Source organism: Hippoglossus hippoglossus, chromosome 15 (genome assembly GCF_009819705.1).
Source record: "Hippoglossus hippoglossus isolate fHipHip1 chromosome 15, fHipHip1.pri, whole genome shotgun sequence".
Lineage (NCBI taxonomy): Eukaryota > Metazoa > Chordata > Actinopteri > Pleuronectiformes > Pleuronectidae > Hippoglossus > Hippoglossus hippoglossus.
In genome coordinates, this window is record NC_047165.1 from 2,507,408 (window position 1) to 2,530,483 (window position 23,076).

The window sequence follows — 23,076 nt, forward strand, 5'->3', positions numbered from 1 at the left end:
TCAATAAGTGCAGCTCTGAGAGTTACTGACTTCCTGAGACTTCCTGGGACTTCCTGGGACTTCCTGAGACTTCCTGGGACTTCCTGCCTTGTGATGATGCTTCACTAACGACTGCGGACGACCACTTGTCCGTCTGTTTATTTCTCTCTGTCTGGATCGTGACCTCTTAACTGCTGCAGTGTCTGGTCAGAGCCAATCATCAGTCACCGTGTCACAGGTCCTGGAAGTTCAGAGGTCGAACTCTGACCTCGCAGAACCTGGGACCTGCTCCGTCTACTACACACACACACACACTGGTCAACTGGAGGGCAATCAGAGGTGATCAGACATTAACGTTGAGCTTGAGACTGATGCAGACACACACACACACAAACAGACACACACACAGATGTTATCAAGCCCCAAAAATAGAGTTCAAGGGGTTTTCTCAAAGATTCAAGTTGTGTTACTTTTCTTACTTAATTCAGATTTTACACATTTCCACCAAAATCCAAACGTTATGTAGTTTGCTGCTGTATTTGGGTTTAAACAGTGGTTCCTAATGAAGTGGTCACACATTGAATATTATGTTATAAATCATTATAAGAGACTTGAATGAAAACCACAATGTGTTGAGTTGAATGACTTTTATTTTGGAGGCACTTTCCATTCACACAAAGTTGAAAAACTAAGAAATAAATCACATCCTCTTCATCATTATGTTCATGTGTTTTTTCTTTTTTGTACAGGAGAAATGAAACATCTGTATTTTTTAATTCATGTCCGGACTGTTTCACATTTCTGACAAGCTTCTTAAGTCCCCTGGGAAAAGAATAACAGTTCATGTGGAATCCCGGCGTCCGTGTCACAGCTGTCGAATCCAAACACAACCTCCGAGTCTGCGGGAATCTGTAACAAAAACTATTCTTGTCGAACCGAGTGGAAAAAGATGGAAAAAGCAAAGTGTAAATAAATAAGTTTCGAGACGTATCCGCCTGCTGAGGTGAAGTGCTGGACGTTTTAACACTGGCCTTTAGTCTAAAGAGTTCATTGTCATCAATATTTTTATTCGACCCAGTTGAGCATTTAAATCCGACGTGTTGTGGTGCATGCTCATAATGAAATGTGTTTAAACTTGGAAGATCGTTAACGTCCCTACAGACGATCTCTACCATGATGTCTGGGTCGTTTGGTGCTGGAGTTATTTGGAGATACATCCTTTAGTGGACCGACTCCTCTGAACTGGGACCAGCATCAATGTACAAGCAGGAACATTAAAGGGACGAATCAAGAGGGGACATGTTCCTGCACAAGACGTGAATATATGGAGTTTTTTAGTTTGTCAGTGCTACAGAGAGGGAATGACAGACAGAAAGACGAGAATGTACAAGAGGAGGAGACGGAGTCGTGGTTCTCAGGAGCTCTTGTCTTCGAAGTAGGTTTGTTCGATGCGTCTGCAGAACGACAGCAGGTTGCTGTAGCTCTTGATCCGCTCGGCGAGCTCGGTGCTGGTCAGTCGGGTCGTCAGTATAGTGAACAGGTGACCGAACACCAACGCGTCCAGCTCTGTGGGCCTGCAACACACACACACACGAACCATTCGATTTAACACTTTACTTTAGTTCAATTGTGCTGCAAGTCTCGTTCTTTAACTTAAAGATAAGGTAAATAATGTTATCATTCAGCATAATAGTCGTTATTTACATTTAAATGCACTGTTCATGTGGTTGAAACCTGAACCAGTGATGCACTATATCACTACTATTCTTTCACTCAGCTTCAGAGGAAAACCCAGAAGACATTAAACCAACAGTGCTTCACACATTTCTGCTGTAGTTGTCATAACTAGTTTAAAGTTAAACTGTGCAACTTGTTCACCTTAAAACAGCAGCAGCTTCAAAATGAGTTTGAAGGTTCACTGACTTAGAATATGGAGAAAGTTTCCTCCTTCATTTCCACTTCTCACCCTGAACGTCTGTTCTATGTAACTTTGGTGAGTGGGTACGATCTCCTGTGAGAAGTGTGGAACTGGCTGATTAAAAAAACAGTTTACCTCCAATATTCAGCAGGAAACTTTAAAAATATTAAGAATTCTAAACAGAGTTTGGTGGATTTGTTACAGCAGCAGATTGAGTGAGTGGGACTACACAGTCAGAGCTCAGGTTGTAGTCAAAGCGACACACACTCTCCCTCACAATCACACTCACACTCACACTCTCTCTCACGCACACACACTGATACGTACTGTTTATTAAAGAAGAACGGTTGTGTTCCCAGCCTCTGAGAAAGCGCCTGGCAGCACTGACTGACATCTTCATAAACCTGAAACACATGAGCAGAGGAAAAGGTTTTGATATTTTTGTCAGTTTTTGAGACCGGAAAGTATCTGGACGTGGAAGTCCCGGTGGCCGCTCACCTGCGCCAGCGTTTTCCCCCCCCAGCCGATGGCGTTCATCTTCCTCTTAACCTCCCACTGCTTGTGATAGGCCAGGACATTACTCAGCGGCCACGAGTACGGACTGCTGTATCTAGGACGAGAAATCTACACAAAACACACACACACACGCTGAGGAAGGGTCATTCTGAATAACTAATGAAAAGAGAGAGACAAGAAAACTGTTCACACCTCAGCTGCTGTGGCATCATCACACCACTGGATGAACAGCTGTAGAGAGAAGAGACTTCAGTGATTGGTTTACAATATCCAGAAGTATTGTGTGTAACTGTCAGAGTGTGTGTGTGTGTGTGTGTGTGTGTGTGTGTGTGTGTGTGCCTCAGCAGTAAGCAGCATGTTGTTGACCAGCTCCATGTACGCTTTCATTTCAGCTCTTTGAACATCATCCAGACCGTCGCTCAGAGAATGACCCTGAAAACCAGAAACACAGAGAATATTAGTTCTCCTCCACAACCGAGTGAATCCTCGACACCAACAGACGACGAGTGGATTCATAAAATGTTTGATAATCCCACAGAAAACATCTCTGAACAACAAGCAGACAGTAAATACGTCGTTACTTACCTTTGCTTTGGTGAATTGTACTATTGGCCCAAGTTCTGACACCACCTGGTTTCCTACATGTATAAAAGGGATCTTACCTGCAGAGACACACATTAACACACACACACACAGACACACACACACACACAGGGAGAGAAGAGTAAAGAAAGTTAATATCTTAGCGTGTGTGGAGTGCGTATGTGTCCACGTTTCGATCCGTTTATTGAAAAAGGCATTAATTTCTCGGTGGAATGGACCACACCAGAGACTGAGCCTCTGCAGCAGCACGTGCACTCACCAGAAGGAGACATGTATTCAGCATTAGCTCTGCAAACCACCTGCACAGGTAAACCACACATCCTGAGGTAGGCCTGCACAGACAGAGAGAAACAGGACGACGTCATTTAGAAGTGGAATAATTAACAAGAAATAAGGGATCAGGGAAATGAATGATGGGTTTTTAAATTCATTCTGCAGATCGATCTCCACATCGACACTGAGACAGATTCAATACAAAGAGGAAACAGTGGGAACAGATGTTCACCTGCACAGCGAGAGACGAGGCGCAGTCCGAGAGCAGAATCTGATCCTCTGTAAGACACACAACAGAAACATCACGTTAAAGTCTACGTCCACGAGATCGTTCATTCTGTGTGTGAGTTTCAGCTCAGAGCGGATTTACCCTTCAGCGGCTGGTACAAGGTCGCACTCTCAGGCCACGGCTCAGCAGCTATCCAACACAAACAAAAACAAACAAAAACAAACACAAACACACAAACACACACATGTTAGTTTAGGATTTTAACAACTGACATTCTGCTCATTTCACAGTGCAACACAACTATAATTGATTTAAATGGGAATTAGCATAAAGGCACAAACACAACAACCAACATTCACAGGTTCGATGCCAGTTTAAAATCAGATATAATTAAACATCACGTCACCTGACGTCACAGTGACGTGTTGCAGGTACTGTGACGTCAGGTGACAGGTGAGTAAAAATCCAAGATGGCTGTTTATTTATTTCTGCTGCAGCAGAGGAGCAGCTCGTGTTTGTGGCTGAATATTAAATAAAAAATATGATGAATTCTTCTGATTGAATCGTGTTTCTGACTCGCTGTGATGACGTTCAAGCTCCGGAGCAGGTTTGTGTTTTAAATGTGAATCATTAAAGAGCAGAGTTCGAGCGGAAACAGCCGCTGGTTCCCCGGTTTGACGTGTAGGACGAACGTTAGCATCGCTAGCTGGGCGGCTAACGGCGGCTAAGCTAAATGAAGGTGATTTACCTGCCATCTGCGACACGAAGGCTTCAGCCGCCAGAGACATGGAGCTGCTGGGAAAGTCCTCGAGTCAGAATAAAGGTTGTTAACTCGGCTGGTGTCACAGCTCAGCGCAGGAAGTCTGAGGACAAGTGCAGCTGCTGCAGTCAACGACCGGTCCCACCGCCGTTAATGTCCCGAGGAGAAACTGTGACGCAGATTGTTGGTTCCGAGGCTGTGACGCTGCAGCTGCCTCGTGTGGGATGGATTGATGAATAGATAAATAGATTGATATATGGATGAATAGATTGATTTATGGATAAATAGATGGATAGATAAATAGATTGATATATGGATAAATAGATGGATGAATGGATGGATTGGGAAATGATTGCGTTACAGCAGCATGTCAAGGGCATATAGAGAAGTAATAAAACAGATATGACGAATTAAGTAAATGATACACAATAAATTACTAGAATACACAGTAAAGTACTAAATATAATAGAACATAAGAAAAGAATATTAATGCTGCTGTTTTATTTGTTCGTTCATCTTGTGGGTCAACTGATTTATAATAAATGTTCTAGTTATTATCATTTCCTGTGTCACTTGCTTTGTTTATCCTTAGGAGTAACCACAAATATTCACATCATCATCATAAGACTTTACTTTCATCCACCTCCTCCCCACATCCATTCATCCCTCTGTTTCCCCCTCATCCCTATAAGAACTCTTTTTCCTCTTCTCCTTCCCTCATCACTTCTTATTCAGTCAGGTATATACATCTCATTCTAGGTAGATACTGGCGTGGGCCTATATTGAGCTCTGGTGAAAATGGTCGTTATAACAAAACATACAATCTACTAAAAAGAAGAGCAGGTTGAGATTCATTTAAAATTGCTTATTGGTTCTTTTCTCTATTTGAGAACATCTCAAAGTTTTCTGATCCAAGTCCAAATAGAACTTCTCTTGTAAATGTCGTTTTCTCTCTTTCAGGCTGCAGTACTTACAGCAACCAGTCGGGGGCGTCCCTGCTTCACCTCAGTCAGACTGGAAAAAAGCAGGTTGGTGTCTAAGTGCAACTCAAACATCTCTGTTGAATATCAAATGTTTTCATTAAACACACAAGAGACTCTTCAGTCAGTTTGTTGATCTTCATATGAAAAATCCTGTCAAGTTTATTTACAACTTTGAGAAATAGAGACGAAATCGAATATGGTGCACAGAATACGATCAGAGTATTAAATGCAGGATTCATAGTCTGACATTGTTGAGTGTGGCTGTGTTGTTTCCAACAGCAGAGCAACACAAGCACAGCGGCCTTTCCCTCATGTTTGTCACATGTCAGACATGCAGATGCTTTTTCAATATTTCAGTTTATGAGTGAACGTGCGAGCTTCTGTCGGTCAGACTGTTCGTCTTTGTGGTCGATTGGTTGCACAATGTCAGCCACGTTGTGCCTTTCCTGCACATTTAACCGCGTCTCGGCCGGAAGCCACCAATTAATGGCTCTCCGCGCTCATTTCCCTCCCATCCTGTAACTAAAACACACACACACACACACACACACACACACACACACACACACACACACACACACACACACACACACACACACACACACACACACACACACATCCCACAGACATAGAGGATTCCTCTCACCTAAAGTGACCCACGTTGTCCCTGTGCGTAAACGGTGCGTAAAAGCGCACAGAAGTCATAAGATACATGTGCCAAATCTTTCACGTTGCTACGAATTCTTTTTTCAACCATTTAAAGAGGTTGAGGTTGATAGTCCACGTGTGATGCAGCCTTGATGATGTTTTAAACATGAGAAACAGTTTGGGCATGAGTCTTCACTGAATTGTAATAATTCAACATTTTATAATTTGGCGAAGGAGAGAAAACGAGTTTACGTGCAGCATCCCTCCTCCTGTCTCATTTGGAGACAGATGTCTCTCACTCCCGGAGCATTTGCTCTTCTGTGTGTCCGTCTCTGCTTCACACGGTGGTTAAACAAACCAGCCTGTGTGGCTCTATGATGATGTGACGTCCAGGATCACAGTTTATCCGCGGAAATAATCCGGAGCACATTTTAAATCCTCCCACGGGAGAAAATGGTCACATTTAAGAAGCGTCTCAGCTCAGACATCACGGACATTTGTCTTTCGCTCACGTGAAGTGATTCAACGCTCCTGTAAATTATGACTGTAACAAAGAGCGTGTAGAAGACAGCAGATCACTCTCTTTTAAATTATGTATATTTTCCCCCCCTTTCATGTGGCCTATTAATAAATATTGGTGGTGAAAGAAGATTTATTTTGTGGATGAAGACTTGATCCATTGGGACATTCACCTCCTTGTCCTAAAATGATTGAGTTGTGTGTGTGTGTGTGTGTGTGTGTGTGTGTGTGTGTGTGTGTGTGTGTGTGTGTGTGTGTGTGTGTGTGTGTGTGTGTGTGTGTGTGTGTGTGTGCGTGAAAATATTCGCATTTCACTTTTACAACTCGAAACATTTTGGTTTATTTTTATCAAAACATTTCCACGTATCAAATTTTTTTTTTTTTGCACGATGAGTTTCACTTTTTTTTTTCTTACAAAAATGGACACGTACAAAAGAACAGAGATGCTGCTACGAAGAATAAAATATGCTTCTAAATAATAATAATACAAATAATACAAATAAGTACTGGCGTAGGCTAAAATACATTTCAATAGCATATTTCAACTGGAGCAACACTTAGCTTTTTTTTCAGAGAGGATCATTTCCAACCTCTCGGTGCTGGATCCAACAACAAACCTTGCAGAAAGTTCTTTTCGTTAAAACCCTGTAACCCTGAGAACATGAGTTGGACTTACAGTCGCTGTCGTGCATTTAAAAAACCTCTACATCCAATTTGGCTGCTTCTCTTAAGTCTTTATTTACGTGTTTCCTCGTGCGTAAAAATGCAACTTCTCCTCTAAATTAATGACGACTTTATTCCCCTTATGGAATTAGAAAGAAAAATCTGAATATGGCTACTTATCCTACTAAATATTCATTGTTTTTTCTGATATTCCTAAAATAACAACTGAAACCTTACTAGTCCAACCATTCTGCGGGTCAGGGATTTGGTGTTTGTGTTAATTGTTTTCCCCTTTGAGGCCCCAGTCTGTGGAAACAACATTTTGGTAATGTGCATATTCATTTAATCGCTTTAGGTAGCTCTTCTAAAACCCTGTATCGTATTTACCCTGTAGAAATAAAACCCTGTTTTCTCCAAAGGACGCAATCCTCCCTCGCTCACCGCAGATAAAGGGAGAACTGCAGCCAATCGCAGGCACAATGCTCCTGTGCCTTTTGTGTCTTAACTTGAAACAATTCACTAATTGCACCATGAAATGTTAGACCCCAAACAGCCCTAGATCTATAGAGCTGCACATATTAGCCGAATTATCATTTAGTAGATGTGCAGAAAAAAATAATTCAACTATTTGAGTTGTTAAAGTAAGTTTTTTTTTTATGCTAAAGATAAATGCAGGCTCTTAAATATGAAGATATATAAAATATCACATTAAAGTGGATATCTGAGGTTTGGAGGGTCGAGGACTCACCGGACATTTCACAGACTAGAGGATTAATCGATTAACTGAGAACATAATCGGTTGAATAACTGGTGAGTAATTGCAGCATTAAAAGCAAAAAAATCAAAGCCTTTCGTTTGTGAATTAAATATCAGACTGAAACTGAAATATCTGTACAACAGAAAGATTCAAACACAATAAAATATGAGGCATTTAAAATATCGATTAAGCCATTTGCTGGTCGATTGGTGGATAATTTCAAAGCAGCTAAGAATTGTTTCAGGACCGCAGTTATACCCTGGACCCCTTGAGCAATGTGGGATAGTGAAGGTGCGAGCATGGAGGCTCGTGACGCACAAACGGTGCTCGGACCAGCGGCGTGTTCACACGGTGATCACCGCCTTCACGGTGCTGCCGCTGTCGCTGTTGTCGCTGCTGCTGTTGTTGTTGTTGTTGTTGTTGTTGTTGTTGTCCGTCGCCCTCTTGTTTTTGCTCCTTCCCTTGGTGTTGGGCAGCTTGTTGTCCTTCTTCCAGCGCATGCGCCGGTTCTGGAACCACACCTTCACCTGGCGCTCGGACAGAACCAGGGTGTGGGCCACCTCGACGCGGCGGCGGCGCGTCAGGTAGCGGCTGAAGTGGAACTCCTTCTCCAGCTCCAGGACCTGCTGGCGCGTGTAGGCCGTGCGCAACCGCTTCGGCTCCGGTCCCGTGTGGTTCGGGTTCACTATTTATTTAAAAAAAAAGAAAAGGAGAAAGAATTAAATCCACAGAAGCATAAAATTCAATTCTTTTAAAGTTTACTATTATATTCTTATTTGGAATCATTGTTATTAGTATATTCAGACAATTATTATTCCTATAGGTTATATAATAATTCACTTAAATTATGTATAATTGAATTAGAAATTGAAAACCCAACATTCTAAAATTGTATGTGAACATATTTAATTATGATGGTTGTATTTTTTCAGTTTTGATCCTCGTTTCACTGGGATGAAAATTTTCTTTACTTTTAACTCTCAGCTTTTTTTGTTCAGCTGCACACCAGATACACACACACACACACACACACACACACACACACACACACACACACACACACACACACACACACACACACACACACACTGTGGCAGGGCCATAAAACTTTATAGGGGTTGTAATTCTCTCTGACTCTCACTGAGATCGTAAATAACTCGACAACAAAAAAAACTCGCACAAATGGACGAAAGAAAGAAAGAGAGAAAGAGAGAAAGAGAGAAAGAGAGAAGAGGCTGCATCTGGCTCCTGAAAGATAAAAACCTGAACAAGGGACTAAGAGAAACTGAGGTGATGGAGAGATGGAATGGAGAGAGCAGAAACGGAGCGATGTAAATCTCCAGGATGTCTCACCATGAGCGATGTGCACTTTCTTCATCCAGGGGTACACCACGATGGGCGGCTTGTCTCTGCCCTGACAGGCCGCTTTCCTCTGCACCTGAACGCTCTTCGCGCACGTCATCCAGGCCTGGCACTGCAGGTCACCCGCGGGGAACTTGTCCTTCGCGGGGGCGTCTGTGTCCCTGTAGCCGGGGAAGCTCGCACCTTGGTGCTGCGAGTGGTCCTCTCCATCCTCCCGCGGGCGCCCCTGCACAGAGTGAGGATAGCCGGTTTGTTGTGGTGTGTATGGAGGCGGAGGGGGTTGCTGGTAGCCCCCTCCATAACTACCACTGTCCTGGGGGTTGTTGTAATACCCCCCCTGGTCAGTAAAATTACTGTAATCTTCTTCACAAGGCGGGAACTGCGGCTCAGCATATTTACAGCTCACCACGTAGGACTCCATGATTGATTTATAGCGAGGCTGGAAGGAGAATACTAATTTTTCTTTCTCGCCCCTCTCTCTGTCTCCCTTTCCCCCTCTGGCACGGAGCCATCCTGCGGCTGTCAAATAGACGGACGGCCGCGCGGGCCACGTGACCCTGCGGCCAGCCAATGGGAGGCGGCACTCCGGGTTGTTTATGTCGGAGGTAATGGGATAATTTGAAGGCAGAAAAATGTTCATTATGGGACTAATGCAGATTCGCCCTGGTGGGTGGAAAACGGTTAAGAATAGATGTTTGTGGACTTTGAAGAGAAACGTGAAGGATCCTGCGGGCTGCGGACTTTATCTCATCATTTGGCTGCACACTCCCCCCCCCCACCACCCCCCTCCGTCCATCCCTCCATCCCCCCCTCACACACCTATTGAGAGTGCACGGACTGTAGATTTATGACTTTCAGCTGACTGACTCTTACCCCCACAGATGGCCGAGGCTGAAAAATTAATCTCGCCCATATTGAGGGGCCGGCAGGGGCCAGATTTGGCCTTGTGGCGAGTCAAAAGGGCGCACAACAAAACGTGGCCGGCCAAAGAGGCCTCCAATAAAAAGAAAGGGATAAAAGGTTCCCAGACAGTGACTAGTAGTTGGCTTTGTTAGGCCGGGGGTCAGCCCGAGGTGTCCCCTTCCCCACCACCACCTCTGCCTCTAAAGGCTGCCGCTTGGCTTAAAAAATGATGCTGGAGCAAAGCTGGAGGAGAGAGAAATGCGTCAGGGCTTTTAGACTAATGACGGCAAATTAATGCTGGATGCAAAATCGAAAAAAAGTGAAAGAGATGAGTGGGAATATGCAAAATCGAAAAAAAAAAAAAAGCCCCCACACGAAGATAAAAAAACCCCATCTGAGGATGCTGGTGGCTCCTCCGCACGCCTGAATATACCAAGATGAGCTCCCTTCTGTCCAAAAACACTAAATCACAAATGCCATATATTTGAAAAGAAATCATCTTTGCACTAAGGAATACGCCATAAATCCTGAGGTACATCCATCAGGGTTTCATGAGGCTTTTCGTGTGTGGCTGCAGCTGCTCTCTGAGGATCCTGCAGCTCTGATGCTGGAGCCAAAACCTCTTAATAACTCCCGTGATGCAGACCTGCCATTACCTCTGCTTTACACAGCCTGTAATGATACTCTAATAAAGAGGAGAGAGGGGGGGGGGGAATGCTTCAGCTCGGCCGGGGTGTTTAAAGTGTGTGAAGATTGTATCATGGCTGACAGAGTTCAAGTGAACTGGAGATAATATGAGCTTAATGTGTCAGGATTTATAAGTCGTTTGTTCAGACTGTTTTTAAATGAATGGGTGAAAAACCACTTATGAGAAACCATCTAGGAAATAAAGTGTCTTAATTCCAGGATCTCGTGAGATTAAAAGACTTTTACCTTTGTCACATGGACACTTGGGGTAGCTCCATTTAGCTAAAGGCAATTTTTATTACATAATTTATAGTTTTTATATGAAAAGAAATCCGCATTTCCATTCATTCACAGCAGGAGGCTCAGAATATAAGTTTAGATATTGTATTTAACGGTTAAGTTAATATTTTTTCCATGGTTTTTTTCAATTTTTCCATAAGAATTGGAGCCACACTGAGGATTTGAAGCCGGCAGCAGTGATTTAATTGGGGCGGCAAATCAATCTCAGAGTTTACATGCACACCCTGCAGATTAGTGCATTGTTGTTGTGTGTCCTTGTGATGCAGATGCAGATTTCTTTATCCCGACTTATCTGAGCAGATTTTAAGTGCTGCTGGGGAATTGGATCCAGTGGCGTAATCACATTGTGTATGTCGGTGTGTGCAACCATCCGTTTGGGCGATCGCAGATTGGAGCTTTTTACGTGCACAGCGTTGCACAAATGTCAGTCAGGTATACGGATTTGGAAATGAATGATTTTAAAGAAGGGAGAGACGTGAACACATGCATGCAAGTCAGAGGCTGTGTGAATGTAAACAGTGCTGGGTTCTTCCTCCCCGTCCGTCCGTGACTGTGATGGATGGTTAGTCATCGCCCATAGACTCCCCTAGAACCCAATCTGTGACCGAGGCATCTCCACACACATTCGGTTCTACAGGGTATATATAGGCGACGGCTCACTTCACGGCCGGCTGCTGATGACTTCCTCTCGTCGTCGACAGAGATTTACACGCGTGTCGTCGTTTCACCGAAGACGCGGCACCTTCTAATGTTCTCCACATATAGACACAACCCAACGTCACCATCCAACCGCTGCCTTCATTTTTAAAAAGCCTGTTCCTGTTGTTCACCATGCGATGGATCAGTGTCACTGTATAATTTACTGAAACCATTACTGGTGCTGTAGCTTTCTGACATCGATAACTCATTATGGGCGCAGCACATTAATTTTGATGCATATGTGTAATTACTATATGCAAGTGAGGCTGTTGTGTTGCTGCCTGGTGCCTGAACAGTGCAAAGTGGACTCGGTGGATGTTTAGTTGTGGAAATGCATGAAATCTGTGATGTAGAGGAGAGAATCAGCTCTTTAATTGGAAAGGGAAGTAGATAAATGTCCTGATTGCACCTGGTACATGCAAATGAAATATTAATGTTAAACACACAAGTGGGTTGATTGATTTGTTGGCAGGATTACGTAAAAACTAGTAAATGGATTTCTATGAAAATTGGCGAATTGGATTGGACACAACCCAAGAAAGAGCCAATCTGATTCTGACATGAATCTGAACAAAGGGACGGATCCAGGAATTTGTTTATCACTTTCTTTAAATTTGTGATTTCTGCAGCTTGATTGAACTTTAGGGGCTTGTTGGCGGAGACATGTGCTGTTGTGCCATTCTTCAATTGTATTTCTTCTCATTTTATCTTTCCCCAAAGTGGGACTGAATAAGGATTGATCTCATTTTGTATCTTTGATAAGGTAGTATTTATTTATTAGATGTTGTATTGGATTGCATTAGAGTTTACGAGTGCACCTCGAGTGTATGAGATGGAAGAGGAACCTGGGTTCAGCCCGCAGCAGCTTTTAAATCCAACTCTTTCCCACATTCGCCTCGTGGCTCCATGAGGACCGAGCAGGACTCCCTAATGACAACCTGCCAAGTTGCTGGTAAACATACCGGCCGCAGTGCGTGACCTGTGTGTTAATTGTGGGTAATGGTGATTCCTGAACTTGGCCTGGACCGAAGCATCGCATTGGCTCCGGCGGTCGTGGCCCTGAGGGCTGAATCTAAATTTCTTTCTTTCGAACCCTTCAGTAGATTTCTGACGCTCCACAGCTCCTATAGACGCCCATAACTCAACATCTGCCGCCAGTGGAGTCGCCACAGACCACATCCAAGTGTCTGAGTGTGAATTATAATCAGGCAATCGGCAGTGGAAGGCCAGTGGTGTCAATGCAGCCATTGTCATTGTCTCTTTGTACATTGGTTTTGCTTGGACACGTATTAAATGAAGGGTTAAGATATATAATGTATTGATTCTTATCCTCGATTCCTCAATGTGCAGGCTCTGCTGAAGGCAACGCTATCCTCTGCTATCTCCATTCCCATATTTATCCACGCATCCTGCAACACAAGTGCACAAACAACGCAGGAGATGTTGTGTGCATGTGTATTTTCTTACTGTTAATGATCCAGATAAGATATTTTCGGTGTGTCCTCTCCTGCCCTGCAGCAATCTCCTGTGCTCCAGCAGGGACTCTTTTTCTTTTTTTGTGCTGTTTACATTTTACTAAATTCCCATGGCCATTTGAGCGAGCGGCTGGTTTTAGGCTCAGCTCCGAAAACCATTTGTTGCTGGAGCCTAAAAAGGGCTTGAGTCGCTTGGAGGGAGAAGAAGAAGAGGGGCAGAGAATGGGGAGCTGTTGTGGTCGGAGAAAGCATTTTTAAATAATTGATTTCGGACAATTGACACTGATGTGGTTGAATAATGAATCTGCAGTGTTCGGAGCACCTTCCTGCAGATGTAGTCAAACAAAATCCATTCACTCCAGAACTATTACTCCAGGGCCTCCAGTGAGGAAAAGAGGACTTTGACCTAAAACTTTCATTTTTCACAATTATTCCAGGCTGGATTCTAAAGGGGCTTGAGGCCTGGAGTCATTAAGCTCACACCTTCTGAATGGAGCCCGCTCTGAACTTTTAGAGGCAACAACAACAATAACAACGGAGTGATGCTTGGGCTTCTTCTTCTTCTTCTTCTTTTTTTTGAAAGAGCATTCTTCTTTAAGAATGTAGCCTAGCTGCCGTCAGGTCGCTGCAGGGTCAATCAGAAGCGTTGACCGCTGGTTCACCGTTTCATTAGTCCTGGAGCTGGACAGGGCCACGCAGGGGCCCGGGCTGGGGACCACGCAGAGTTCACGCGGACTGCGGGAGTCGCGGGGCCCATTGTTCCGCCGGTCGCTCCCTCTGCTCGGATTATTGTTGTGCAAAGGCCACACGATTAAAGGGTTAACGCGTCGAGTTAAGGTCCAGGTATTATCCTCTCAGATTAGGATTCGATGTGTTTCTGCTGCAGCCTCTCCTCACTCCTCATGTCTCGTATATCAATTATCAATTATTGGGGGAGCATTGATTAACTTCATCTTAATTTTAGGACTAATATCCCTCCACTAACTATGTTTTTGCAGATATTAACCCGAACACGTCTTTCTGATGAATCTGGCCCCGTTTTAAATGATTTAATTCTATTAAAAACAATCTTCATTAACATTTTATAACCGTGCTGGTGACGTCGTCTCCGCCTCGCGCCGGTTTGTGATATAAAGCCATTCAAACGTGGCTTTTCTTTCTCGGGGTCGTTTCACTTTTTCATCTTAGACAGGCTGACCGCCGGCTCACCCCTCCGCCCCCGGCCCTGTGCCGGGTCAAAGCCGAGCTGAGAGCAGCTCTAACCCGGTTTAGACATTAACTGCGACCTCCAGCCCCGCATGGGAACCCGCACGCACCGTGCCGCACTGACCGGTGGATTCAGACTGTACATTGTGATGAGGTCTGTTTTCAAATCCAACCAAATGACTCAGACACCGACGGTGCTGAGTTTGATTTTAATCATAAGCTTAGAATTGATTTTCCTCACTTTGGATGTTTGGAAATTCTATTTATAGGCATTAGATCGGTTTATTGGCTCTGCGAGAATTTAATGACATAACGTGACCACTGATTATTTTCCTCATCACAAGTTAAACTACATCTGTTATAGACTAAACTAATGATACAATTATAAATATGTATAATATCATATTGGTAAAATACAAATATATATAATATATATAAGAAATTGGTAAAATTACAATTATTTCGTTTATCTGTTTCTTTTCTGAAATATTTAGACTGCAGACTCCTAATTTAAAAAAAAAATAAGGGTAAAGATAACGACTGGTGAACAGTACAAAATCTAAATGTTTTAAAAAACCTTTCCTGTATATAACTCTGAAAAAGTTTGGACAAAAAAAATGTAGATAACTGTAGGAGACTGTAGTGTGGCTGTTTTAATATTTTTCAAGCTTTACAAATATTTAATATGCATATAAATCATTCTTAAGTGTAAGTTACTGAAGTAGAAGTTAGTTATTAGTCTGAAAATCCGATCCCATATTTTAACACTGAAATATATATATTTTTTTTAACGTTTTATTGCTTCTTGTATTATTTATTTACTCTCTTTTATTTATATTTTAAAATTCTTTAATTTCAGTATTGTAGCCTTATTAATTCAGCACTGTGGGGTTTTCTTTCACACGTCGTAGCCCATAAATAAGCTTCGACTATAGACTTGACTTATAAACATCTCATTTTTATTCCATCATAATAAAATGTTGTGTAAACTGTAAAACACGTGTCTTTAGCTGCAGCCTTCAGGACAACAATCATTGGGTTTGTGCGTTAAAACCCAAACTACACGCAGCTCTGCGGTGAAAGCTTCTGTTTCGATATCTGCAGCAACAACTTGTCAGATCTCTGCATCAAACTGTGGCACAGCCCTTCGTGCAATTACTGTGGAGTTGTTGCAAAGATGAATGTGACTGTGTGTAGTTGTGTAAGCTGCGCGTCCAGCTGCGATGTAATAAAAACTTTCTCCTCGTTACAAACTGTCCGGACATTGTTCCGTGTGTGTTTATGAGCCTGAGATGAAGCGGTGAGATCCTGAGAGATCCTGTGAGATCCTGAGAGATCCTGTGAGATCCTGTGAGATCCTGTGAGATCCATAACTCCTGATAAACAGATATTTACGCATCCGCACTAACCAGGTTCCAGAATAAGAGATGATTCTGAACGTGTCGCTGGAACCTTCAGTCTAATTTCAGGTTTTACTGCTGAAGCTGTTAAAGGGAAAACACGCGGACTCGATGTGCTTCACCAGAGTTATAATTATTCTATTAGTATAGACAATAAAGCAAGATAAGGTAGAAGCCTTATATTTTAAAATCCTCCACATCAGCCTGATAATCCTCAACATCTGGAATAAGTTTAATAGAAGACGCCTCAGAAACTAAAGGATCTACTGCAGCTACAACACATGCTGCATATATGGTGCACACACAGAAATCAAAACAGAATCGCAATGAACTGATTTCGATATCAACACTTTTCTGTGAGGTGAATGCAGACAAATACACGTGTAGAGCTAAATATTATAATGTATAATTACAATGATAATACGATATAGAGCCTATAACCCACAAGATAGGTTGAGGAGAAATGTCCTTATAGAACAAATTAAATCAAGATATTAGGAGGCTAAGATTTGACAAGAACTAGATTAGTTTTGTATATTAGTATGTATTATTTAACTTAAAAATATTTTAAAAGAAAATAATAATAAATATACAGAGCAGCAACAGCAAGAAAACCTAAAGACCTGAAGTGAGACAGTGGTTTTACCCCCAAAGGAGGTTTGAATTTCAGGGAAATCAAAACCTTGAGTCGTTGAATCTGATGTGTTGTAAAAAAACAAAACAAATATAAAGTGTCCTCACATTATTAATAATTAGATTATAGATTTGACTACAGGTGGATCTCTGGACTCTCTCCAGCGCAGGACCCAGGGGGGGTCCCCGGACCGCCGCTTTAATTTCGGGAACACTCCCCCCCCTCTCCAACACACACACACCTCTGTCCCTCAACGTGCATCACCCCCCCGCCCCCCCTACCCCCTTTTACTATTCTTCATATCTGTGCCAAATATGAAAACAAGACCCACTTACTTGTTCTGCTCTGATCTCGCGTTAAAACCCCGCCGGTGCGTTCCTGTACAATCCGGTGGCGGCGGATCGGAGCAGACAACCGGGAGCGTCTCCGTGGTTTCCCTCAGCCACACAAAGAGCATTCTGTTGATTTGGGACAAATATCGGCTTCCAATCCCATCTGGCCGCCTGTCGGCTATTCTCTCTGAGTTATATTTTGGGGCTTGTCAAACCGCCGGCAATAAAACACACTTTATTACCGTCACGTGCTCTGGTTTTTTTTTTTTTTTTTTTTTTTTTTTTTTTTTTCTCCTACTACTCCCTCTCTGCTCCCACGCGGCTTCATAAATTATTAGTCCCCTGCACCAAGAGCCACTTTATTCGATAAAGGCGCCAAAGCAGAAACACACACACACACACACACACACACACACACACACACACACACACACACACACACACACACACACACACACACACTTTAATCTCTGCGTCTTGAATCGTTGGAGATTGTTGTTGTGGCCATTTCGAGCAGTTTGAGTGGATTCAACCGATTTTTTTTCCTCTTTTCACTTTTTAGTTTAGTTTATCTTTGACTATTTTTATTGTTATGGTGTTTTTTTTTTGTTGAAATCTAAATATTCACCTTCTCTGGTGTTTTAGTTGCTGTAATTATGAAGGAGAGCATGTTTTTTATTTGGGTTTAACGGAGAAAAACCTGTGCGTAAAAGCGACGGGCCTGTAGTTTCTGTGCGTAAAAGGGGGCCAGTGTGCGAAGTCCCCCCCCCCCACACACACACACACACACACACACACTCAGACCCCGTGTGGGCTTCACCACTCTACTTTCCACCCAGACAAGCTGAGACCAAAGGCTGTTTGCATTTTTCCGGATGTTCCTGGAATGCTGTTTGGAGCATTTGTTTCCTGCTTTGATTTCCTTAAATGGGGGAGCAATAAAACCATAAACGGGCTCTGTGAAAACAGACTGCGTGTGTGTCTGTGTGTGTCCGTGTGTGTGTGGTGTGTGTGTCAAACTGGACACCGCTTTGCTTGCTTTAGCAGCTCTGCGGCTGTTGTGGACATTCAAGTGTCAAAACAACGTATTCAACCAAATTCTTTTAAATGATCACTGAATGGTACCAGATTTTTTTAAATGTGCACATAGTCTAACAATAATACTAATGAATTAATATTACTTATAACCGAATAGCCTGTAGTTTGTATGATATGTGTCTGTAACTGGTTTTTATTATTGGTTTATTTATGTCCTGTTCAAAATACAACAATACTTTTTCTTTTTCCGTCTTTTAATTAACAAATTGTCTCTGCTGCTGCTTTTTAAATCCACTTGAACGCGTAATGCATGTGTGGTTGGCGTCCAGCCCACTAACGCCACCTAGCTGCAGTGACCTGAAATCACGTGCAGGGCCTTTAATTAAAATATAAAATATATCCCGGGACAGAGGAGGGATAAAGTGGCTCTGTTCGGTGCGTTCAGGGAAACTGGGAGAAGAGAGCATTTACTCCTGGCCTCCACGGCTGAATGGGGTGGAGGGAGGGTGGTGCCATTACGCCAGGGTGGAGTTGATTGAGCTGCAAGATGCGGTTGTGCAGTGTCATCCTTGAGGCTTTAGCGCCGCCTGGTGTTCACAAGATGCACAACAGAACTGCATCGAGAGGCAGAGAAGCTGCTCGGATGTATTGTCTCATTTTAAGATTTGCCTTTTTTGATTTTGCTATTAGAAAATGATGATGTTGCTCAATCCTCATTAGTGGTAATTGATGATAAGATGAGAATCAAACATTTCACTTATTTTTGACTCATTATTGCTGTTAAACATTTTGACTCCATAATGTCGGTTAAAAAATAAAGTTAAAACCGTTATATCGTTATAATATTGTTCACATTAGAGCTGTGCTGCTGTGATGGAGCTTATTTGTTATTCAAACCCTCGAACATCTGCAGTGCACCGCAATGTGTTACCTGAGTGATACCGCCCCCTGGTGGTTCATACTATCAACTGCACCCTTGGATTAAAACCATTTAAATGGAATGTATTAGTTAAAACAAAGCTTCACTTCAAATTTAAAGCCACAATATCAATATATATATTTTCTTTTTTATCGTATTTGTTTAATCCGATAGAAAACTGGTGGTGATGATAGAAAATTTTACATTATTACCAAATCAAATCAATTTTGATAAGATATCACACATGTCGTTTTCATTAACCGTATACTTGTCTTATTTTGTTCTCTTTTTAGCATCTGATAATCTTCTTGCTTTACGTTAAATAAACTCATCAAACTGAAAAATTATCCCATGAAAATGTTGCATCATGACAGACCGGCCTCTATAACAGCAATCATCCCACATTATATATATTCTTTACGTCTATGGTGCTTTATTTTGTGGCTTTTCTGATATTATAGCAGAATGATATTTAAAATCGATCTCTCGGGACAAACCTGCAGGTTGTTTCCTCCTTCAGACATGTCCTGCTGAACGTCAGGTCCCTGCAGCGTCCTGTGGACACAGAGACAGACATGAGGGTTTTTATTTGTCCAGTGTGTCTCTCAGGCTTTAATTCAATGTTTGTCTCATTGTCTGCGTCACTGTCTTCCCTATCTCCTTTTGTCTCTTTGTTTCTCTCCCCCCCCCCCCCTCTCACACACACACACACACACACACACACACACACACACACACACACACACACACACATATTCCCTGCCGCATTGCAGTAGGTTGTAAATACTGAGTGCCAGCTGAGCAGCACCAGTGAAATACTGTCTTTGTCTCTCACACACACCCCCCCCCCCCCCCGCCTGCTGCTCTCTTGGGAAGGAGAAATAAAACGAAAGAAATGTGAAAACTCCAAAAAAAAAGAGGGGAGAAAATACTGTTTCAGGCTCTTTGTCCCTGTGACACTCAGGCTGCCCTCATAAAACAAGGGGACGTCAAAGAAAACAAAAACACGGAGGAGAGGATTCCTTCTGTCTCCTTCTGTCCATCTGTCCAAGTATGTTTTAGAGGAGGAGAAATGTCTTTTACCTCCAAAAGCGTAAAGGTTAAAATGTGAGATGAGGATTATTTTCTGTTTGTCTGCACCGAGGAAACATTATCCAGCTGCTGACACTGGAAACACAACCTGATATGGTTTGATTTTCAGCTGAAGAGACGCATATAAAGCTATCTATTTAATTTGTGGATGAAACACATGCATATCGATGGAAGCAGCCAAATTCACATGCATTTAAAAATCATACAGCTAAAAGGCTCAGAGCTGAGAAACCGTCCTAATATCAGCATCATATAAAACAACTATATTCCCTTTATGTTGGTTTAATTCTATTTTAATTCATATTCGACTGGTTTATGCACAGACATGTTTGTGCATCAGGGATGTGACCAAACACAACTTGTCTTATTGCACAAGAAAACCTCAGATGGAAAAATGCAGCTCCCCCTTGTGTGTCCTTGCAACACTGACAACAGCCTTGTGCATGAATCCCCTTAAACATGAAACTCATTAAAACCAATATTTCCCTGATTCCTTTTATATCTTCTTACATTTACAAATATGCAAGATTTGTGTTCACCCCTGAATCTGCAGGAGGAACAGCCCCATGTCTGCTGCTGCTGCAGTTAAACCTGCTGCACCACTGCAGTCACACATCCTCATTCTCATTCTGCAGACAGAGCCCTGCACAGTGAAACGCCTCCCTAGACTTAGATGTTAAACTCATCTATTATTCAAGCCAGAAATTAAATCCCCATCGACCCCACGAGCGTGAACGACACATGCATGTGCTGCAGCCACTGATTGGACACCACGTTAAGTCGCAGTGGAGATTGTCAGAGTGTCTGTACCTGATATGAGCAGAGAGCTGGACTCCATCTTCCTCCGCAGCTTCCTGACAGGACGCAACAGGAAACGAACGAAAGGATAAATAACTGAATCACAGCAGATGCACACACAGAAGTCAGAGGAGGCCTGGGAGTAAAGGAGAGGGCGTGCAGAAGAAATCTACGTAGCTTACGCTTTTTAAACAAATCTTTTTTTTTTGTGCCCATGAACGTCACCTTTCTCATCCTCTGTCCGTAACAAACGTAACTTTAAGCCTAATGCGCGTAAACAACGTACATTTACTCTGCAGCCTTCGTTTTAACATTAAAATCTGAAACGAATAAATCTCATAGATGCCTTTTTTTTTTCGTTTGGGCAAAATGTTGCATAATAGAGATAAATGCGATGAAGGTAGAGAGAGAATTTGTTTACCGTGCATGGAGGCGCGCGGGAGTCTGCACGAGCCGTTCTGTGCCACCGAGAGCGCGCGAGGTGAGGCTGCCCGTGAGGGTATGCGCCGCACGCGCACACATGACCGTCAGCGGCCAATGGCGGCCCGTGCTGTCTCGTAAAAACCTGTGTGTGTGTGTGTGTGTGTGTGTGTGTGTGTGTGAGTGAGTGAAAGAGTGAGTGTGTGTGTGTGTGTGTGTGTGTGTGAGAGAGCGCGCGCACAGTCATGAAAGGGGATTTATAGCAGCTGCACTAAAGAGAGAAAGCTGTATTTCCAAATAAATAAACACACACATACATAGAGAAAACACACTCACACAAATTCAGACACAGACACACACGTACAAACACACACAGACACACACGTACACACACACTTAACTCGCCTGCCATTTTTTCCTGAAGGCCTTATGTTTGGTTTGTGTCTGTCTGACAGAAAAACCCTGAAAATCACCGATTTTAACATTTATTTCAAACTGCAACAAAATAAATGAAATATTATTTGTGTCTCATGTTTCGGTTTGAAAATCTTGCACCGACAATATTCCACAAAATTCACAGCAGTTCAATCTAACGCCTCCTCCCACTAAACAGATTAAATACATAAAGATATATATCTATCATAACAAATACATAACCAGACAAATATACACGTCAACACCAGACTCATTAAAACACGAGTTGATGTAAAGAACAACGAAGCCACAGAATCTGTGTAAATTATAAAAAGAAGTTAAACTGAAATGTCTCTAACTTCATGTTTTTTCTTTCCTCCACTGAGGTAAATACATTTTTCATGCATGCTTCACATTTTCTGCTTCAAGTATCCATGTTCTGTTTCCAGGTCATAAATGTACATTTCACACAACAACACCAGAGGCTCACTGGAAACACTGAGATATGATCAGATCATTTACTGAATAATTATTATTATTAGGCTAAGAAAGCGATAACTAAATAACTTCATTATTTTCTATTAAATATAAATATTGGGACAAGCTTTTATTATCCTTTATTCTCAGAAATACACTATTGATACATCTTATTTAATTATACTTTATTTATTTATTTGAAATCATCTGTTAGAAGGATTGTTGGAGGAATAATAAAAACTAATTCTATCTTGTTTTTATTTATCTTCATAATGACGTTATCGCCTCTGTCTGCCCCCAGTGGTCATTCTGTGCAACGTGGCAACAAACAGCAGCAACACAAATAAAACACACAACAGATCTCTTGTGTTTTCCTTCTGGCACCTTTTTAAGGCATAATGATAATATACGATAATAATATATATAATGATTAAAGGTTGTGTACTGTTTGTGTTCTGGTCCTTTTTAAGAAAAGTCCTTTATTATTCAAATACACACACAACTGTAAAAAGTAGTTTAGTTCAAATCTTTGAAAGTTTCTGCTTCATTATCTATAATTTAAAGAGATTTTATTCAAAAACCCTTTTTCTTCCTCCTCTTTATTACATTTGTGTGAAAATGGCCGCAGGTTTAATTCAAAAGACATTTTTAAAATAACTTTTGTTTCACCAGACTTGGTTCAATAAATATGAAAAGCTTGTGAGTGCATTTGCAAATAAACTGGTAACTTATAATAATCAAAGCCTGCTCAGAAAATTTAATTTCTGTTGTTCAACATCTTGTGATTAAGGATAATCATAATTGAAGTATTCATTCATTGAATTACCACAGTGGCCTGTTATGTCAAGTCAGCTTTTAAAAGGCTCTTTCCCACAGTATCGTGGAAACTGAAACATAAAACCAGTGAGCATTGACTCAGTCAGATGTGAAGATGCCAGCTTTCTGTTTCCTGCAGCTGCTTCTGGTCTGAATCGTCACCTGTGAAACTGCAGCAGAGCAGAAGATGGCAGTGTTACCTGGAAAACAGTCCCCACTGTTCCCTATACTGTCTCATTCAGAGTAAAGCTCAGGA

The 23,076-nt window shown here is 42.2% G+C and overlaps 2 protein-coding genes and 1 long non-coding RNA gene across 3 annotated transcripts; 1 reads left to right on the forward strand and 2 right to left on the reverse strand.

Annotated features, from left to right (window-relative positions):
- Nucleotides 1-1,131: 1,131 nt before the first annotated feature.
- On the reverse strand, nt 1,132-4,483 carry mtx2 (metaxin 2). Its single transcript, XM_034609299.1, has 10 exons — nt 4,267-4,483; nt 3,660-3,707; nt 3,522-3,568; nt 3,276-3,348; nt 2,999-3,075; nt 2,753-2,845; nt 2,606-2,644; nt 2,396-2,521; nt 2,225-2,301; nt 1,132-1,553 (listed from the first exon to the last, which is right to left on the reverse strand). Exons 1-10 carry the CDS (start codon nt 4,304-4,306, stop codon nt 1,394-1,396), a joined length of 780 nt encoding a protein of 259 aa, XP_034465190.1. The 5' UTR covers nt 4,307-4,483; the 3' UTR covers nt 1,132-1,393.
- LOC117775821 lies at nt 3,741-22,867 on the forward strand. The gene is made up of 3 exons (XR_004616343.1): nt 3,741-4,125; nt 5,239-5,306; nt 22,857-22,867. It is a non-coding gene; the product is annotated as an uncharacterized LOC117775821 (long non-coding RNA).
- On the reverse strand, nt 6,753-9,730 carry LOC117775814 (homeobox protein Hox-D4b-like). The gene is made up of 2 exons (XM_034609295.1): nt 9,202-9,730; nt 6,753-8,533 (listed from the first exon to the last, which is right to left on the reverse strand). Exons 1-2 carry the CDS (start codon nt 9,629-9,631, stop codon nt 8,193-8,195), a joined length of 771 nt encoding a protein of 256 aa, XP_034465186.1. The 5' UTR covers nt 9,632-9,730; the 3' UTR covers nt 6,753-8,192.
- Nucleotides 22,868-23,076: the final 209 nt, after the last annotated feature.

Bases quoted from the DNA above. Each gene is read 5' to 3' on its own strand.
- LOC117775814 (XM_034609295.1), bottom strand. From the start codon at position 9,631: ATGGAGTCCTACGTGGTGAGCTGTAAATATGCTGAGCCGCAGTTCCCG. The intron at 8,534-9,201 runs GTGAGACATCCT...TTAAATAAATAG, and splicing joins GAAAGTGCACATCGCTCATG to TGAACCCGAACCACACGGGA.
- mtx2 (XM_034609299.1), bottom strand. From the start codon at position 4,306: ATGTCTCTGGCGGCTGAAGCCTTCGTGTCGCAGATGGCAG. The intron at 3,569-3,659 runs GTAAATCCGCTC...TGTGTCTTACAG, and splicing joins CTTGTACCAGCCGCTGAAGG to AGGATCAGATTCTGCTCTCG. The intron at 2,645-2,752 runs GCACACACACAC...TTCTCTCTACAG, and splicing joins ACATGCTGCTTACTGCTGAG to CTGTTCATCCAGTGGTGTGA.